Source organism: Protobothrops mucrosquamatus, unplaced genomic scaffold (assembly GCF_001527695.2).
Source record: "Protobothrops mucrosquamatus isolate PMUCROS unplaced genomic scaffold, P.Mucros_1.0 scaffold95, whole genome shotgun sequence".
NCBI classification, from domain to species: Eukaryota; Metazoa; Chordata; class Lepidosauria; order Squamata; family Viperidae; genus Protobothrops; species Protobothrops mucrosquamatus.
In genome coordinates, this window is record NW_015386470.1 from 1,484,199 (window position 1) to 1,487,354 (window position 3,156).

At 34.0% G+C, this 3,156-nt stretch overlaps 1 protein-coding gene across 1 annotated transcript in view; it reads left to right on the forward strand.

The window, feature by feature from the left end:
• Nucleotides 1–2,856, forward strand: part of MOB3C (MOB kinase activator 3C) — a 31,039-nt gene extending 28,183 nt beyond the window's left edge. Inside the window, exon 4 of the mRNA XM_015812563.1 lies at nucleotides 2,323–2,856. Within this exon, the coding sequence (XP_015668049.1) occupies nucleotides 2,323–2,352 (30 nt within the window). The 3' untranslated portion in view covers nucleotides 2,353–2,856. The remainder of the gene's footprint in view (nucleotides 1–2,322) is intronic.
• The last annotated feature ends 300 nt before the right edge of the window (nucleotides 2,857–3,156 follow it).

The following is a 3,156-nucleotide window of genomic DNA, read 5'->3' on the forward strand; positions in this document are numbered from 1 at the left end:
GGAACGAACTACCCCCAGAGATCCGGGTGATCCCGGATCTCCCTTCCTTCCGCCGCGCCCTTAAGACATGGCTATTTCAACAAGCAGGACTGGCCTAAGGGGAAATTTTTAGCGGGGTTTTAAAAAACAATTTTAAATTAATAAGGCCAAATCTAATATTTCATTTTAATTCTGTTTTTTAATGATAGTTTCGGGGTATCTGTATCTGTTTTTATCAGGCTGTCAGCCGCCCTGAGTCCGCAAGGAGAAGGGCGGGGTAAAAATTCAAACAAATAAAATAAATAAAATAAACAAATAAATAAATATAAACAGGACATTCAGAGGAGAGAGAGAGAAAGAAAAGAAATTGGAATTTCTATTTATGGCAATAAATAAAATTTTGACATGAGCATAACATTTTCCTCAGAAATAGCTGAATTCCCAGGCTCTTATTTAGTTAAACTTACATATCTACTCTTTAAATATGTGAATACTCATTTCCCCAATTTAATCAATCAAATCAAAGGTTCAATTGCATAGTTGGATCTCTTTAGAACTGTTAACGGGATGAGTACTGTAACTAGCTTTTTATATTTCCTTATTACTAAGCATCAAATCAGTACATTTTAGATAACCCTCTCTCCTTTAACTGGCAAGCTCCTCTTGTTGCTATTATTGTACAATGTATGATAAAGAATTCAGGACTGACCTTTATTTAGATAGATATAATAAACTGCTTAAACATAGGCTACTGTAATTGCAACCATAATGGCAATTCCAAAACGTTTTACTTATTTGAAATAATTTCCCATGAATTATTGCATGTCAGTTATTCGATCAGGGCTATACAACTTCAGCAACTTTAGGACTTGTGGACTTCAACTCCCAGAATTCCCCAGCCAGAAGTCTTAAAGTTGCCAAGGTTGGACAAATCTGTATTAGAAAATACAGTTCATTATACGAGCTTCCCTCTTCAAATTGTAAATTCTTTATGCTATTTGAATGTCATGGAAGGGCTTCTGCCACCCTCATTAATCTGTGATGAAAAGTTTACTTGCTGTTTCCCACAGCTATGTCCTTTCTTATTGTCACAATGAAATTAGATAGAATGTTTGATTTTATCCCCCTTTTCCTTATCTATATTTTCCTCTTATATCTGTTTCTTTGTCATAGCAAAAGAAAAATAGTAAAAAAAAATTGGAAATTGAATTGAATTTTTAAACACAACACAAGTTTTTGTAGGTATCAGTTTTGTCTTTGAGCCTTTTGTTTATCAACATGGCAACTCAAAGAGTCATTTCCAATTTTTCCTCTTTTTACGACCCATGTCTCATTTCAGCATTTTAGTCCTTTCATCCGAAAGGTGTTTAGTTAAAGCTGAAATAAATCTAAAAATTAATGATATTTATCAGGGAAATAATAATTGATTCAAATGCCTTGCAAATGACAGCAATTTATCCATGAATCTATTTTTTTTTAAAAAAAGTAACAATACCTTTACCAAAACCTTATTTTTTTTTAATCAGTTATGCACTGATATATTCAACTGAATTTTGGTCACGCTGATCTTAATTGGTAGAAGATTAGGGAGCCAGATATTTTGGGCTCAAATCTCACAACAGTGCTGAACTTTTTTAGATGACTGAAGGCAAGTCACCTTGGTTCAGCCTCCCACCTTCCATACGATAATCAAAATATTGAGCTAGACTTCAGCATTTTGGTTTGGAGGAGGTAGGAGACAGGATTTTTTTCTATCACCAAAATAATTTTTCCTTGGAGAAAGGCTATTAGAAGAAGGAAACCTTGGAATCAACACTTGGCTCTAACTTAATTTGTCTAGTAGTATTGGTTATGAAAATATATTGGTATGCTCTGAATACTCCAACACACTAGAGCAGGGGTGTCAAACTGCTGGCCCGCAGGCCGGATGCATCATAGCGAAACCGCACCCACCCCATTGCTGGCAATGGCGAAAAAGTCACGATACATTGTGTTGTGAGTTTGACACCCCTGCTCTAGAGTATCTCTTATTTGGTAAAAGAAAGAAAGAAAGAAAAAAAAAATCATAATACATGTGAATGTTGAACAATTATAAATTTGTAGATGTTAATGACAAAACAGAGATGTTAAAATTTGGATGTATTTTATTTAAGGAAAACTGTGCAACTATTTTGACATAATTGACAACTGAAAACTTGCATTATTGTTCCTTTATATTATCTAACCACCATGTAGTATTTGCATACATGAGGCTATTTTTCTAAAAGTTGACTCAGGTTTCTTTCAAATAAATAGAATGTATTCGTTCATTCGTTCATTCATTCATTCTACATTTTCTTGCAGAAGGAAATGACCCAAAGGATTTGCCATTAAAGATATTTTAGACAATGTTGCAAGATCAACATTTATATGGACAAGGCATTCTGATGATGCTCCAATGGACAACTGCTAAGAATCTGAGGAACTTTGAGTCTTGGAGTAAGCTTCCAGTACAATTTAAATTAATTACTGTGGACTTCAGTAATTTTATTTTCCTTTCTCTTGCTCTGTGGCCTTGTGATTCTTGCTACCTATATTGTTCTATTTTGCTTTCATCCTCCGGAAGCTGCAGATAATCCATCTACAGTGGTTGGAAGTTGAGGAAAATATTCAAAGTGGAAGAATGACATCATCCCACATTGCCTGTCAAAGAACAAAGATTTTTCTCTAATTCTATCTTGTACTTCAAGGAAGCATGGATGATCCTTGTCACTTCAAGAATGTGAATAATTTTTTCTAAGAAATAATTAAAAATAGTTTAATTTAGAAAGGCAGAGATACTGCCCAGAGGGATGCAAGGGTGATGGGTGGTAGAGAAATGTGATAGATAAAGATATAAATAAAATGTTTTGAAAAATATAATACCACTGAGATTATCTGATTGGAAAAATATTTTCTGTAAGACCCAAGTGAATAGGAAATAAGAGAAAAGAACAAAGAAGCAGTAAGCAGCCTTTTGGTTCAGATTTCTCCTAATTTCAATTGCCTTGCATATATTGACATCTAGTATATATTGAAAAAAGCATAGTTGCATTCCACTAAAATAACTAGCATAGCATTTGATTTTAGATTACTTGCATCAGTGAGTCAAACAACATTGGGGAAATACAACTATCACCATGTTGATACCAAGCTCAG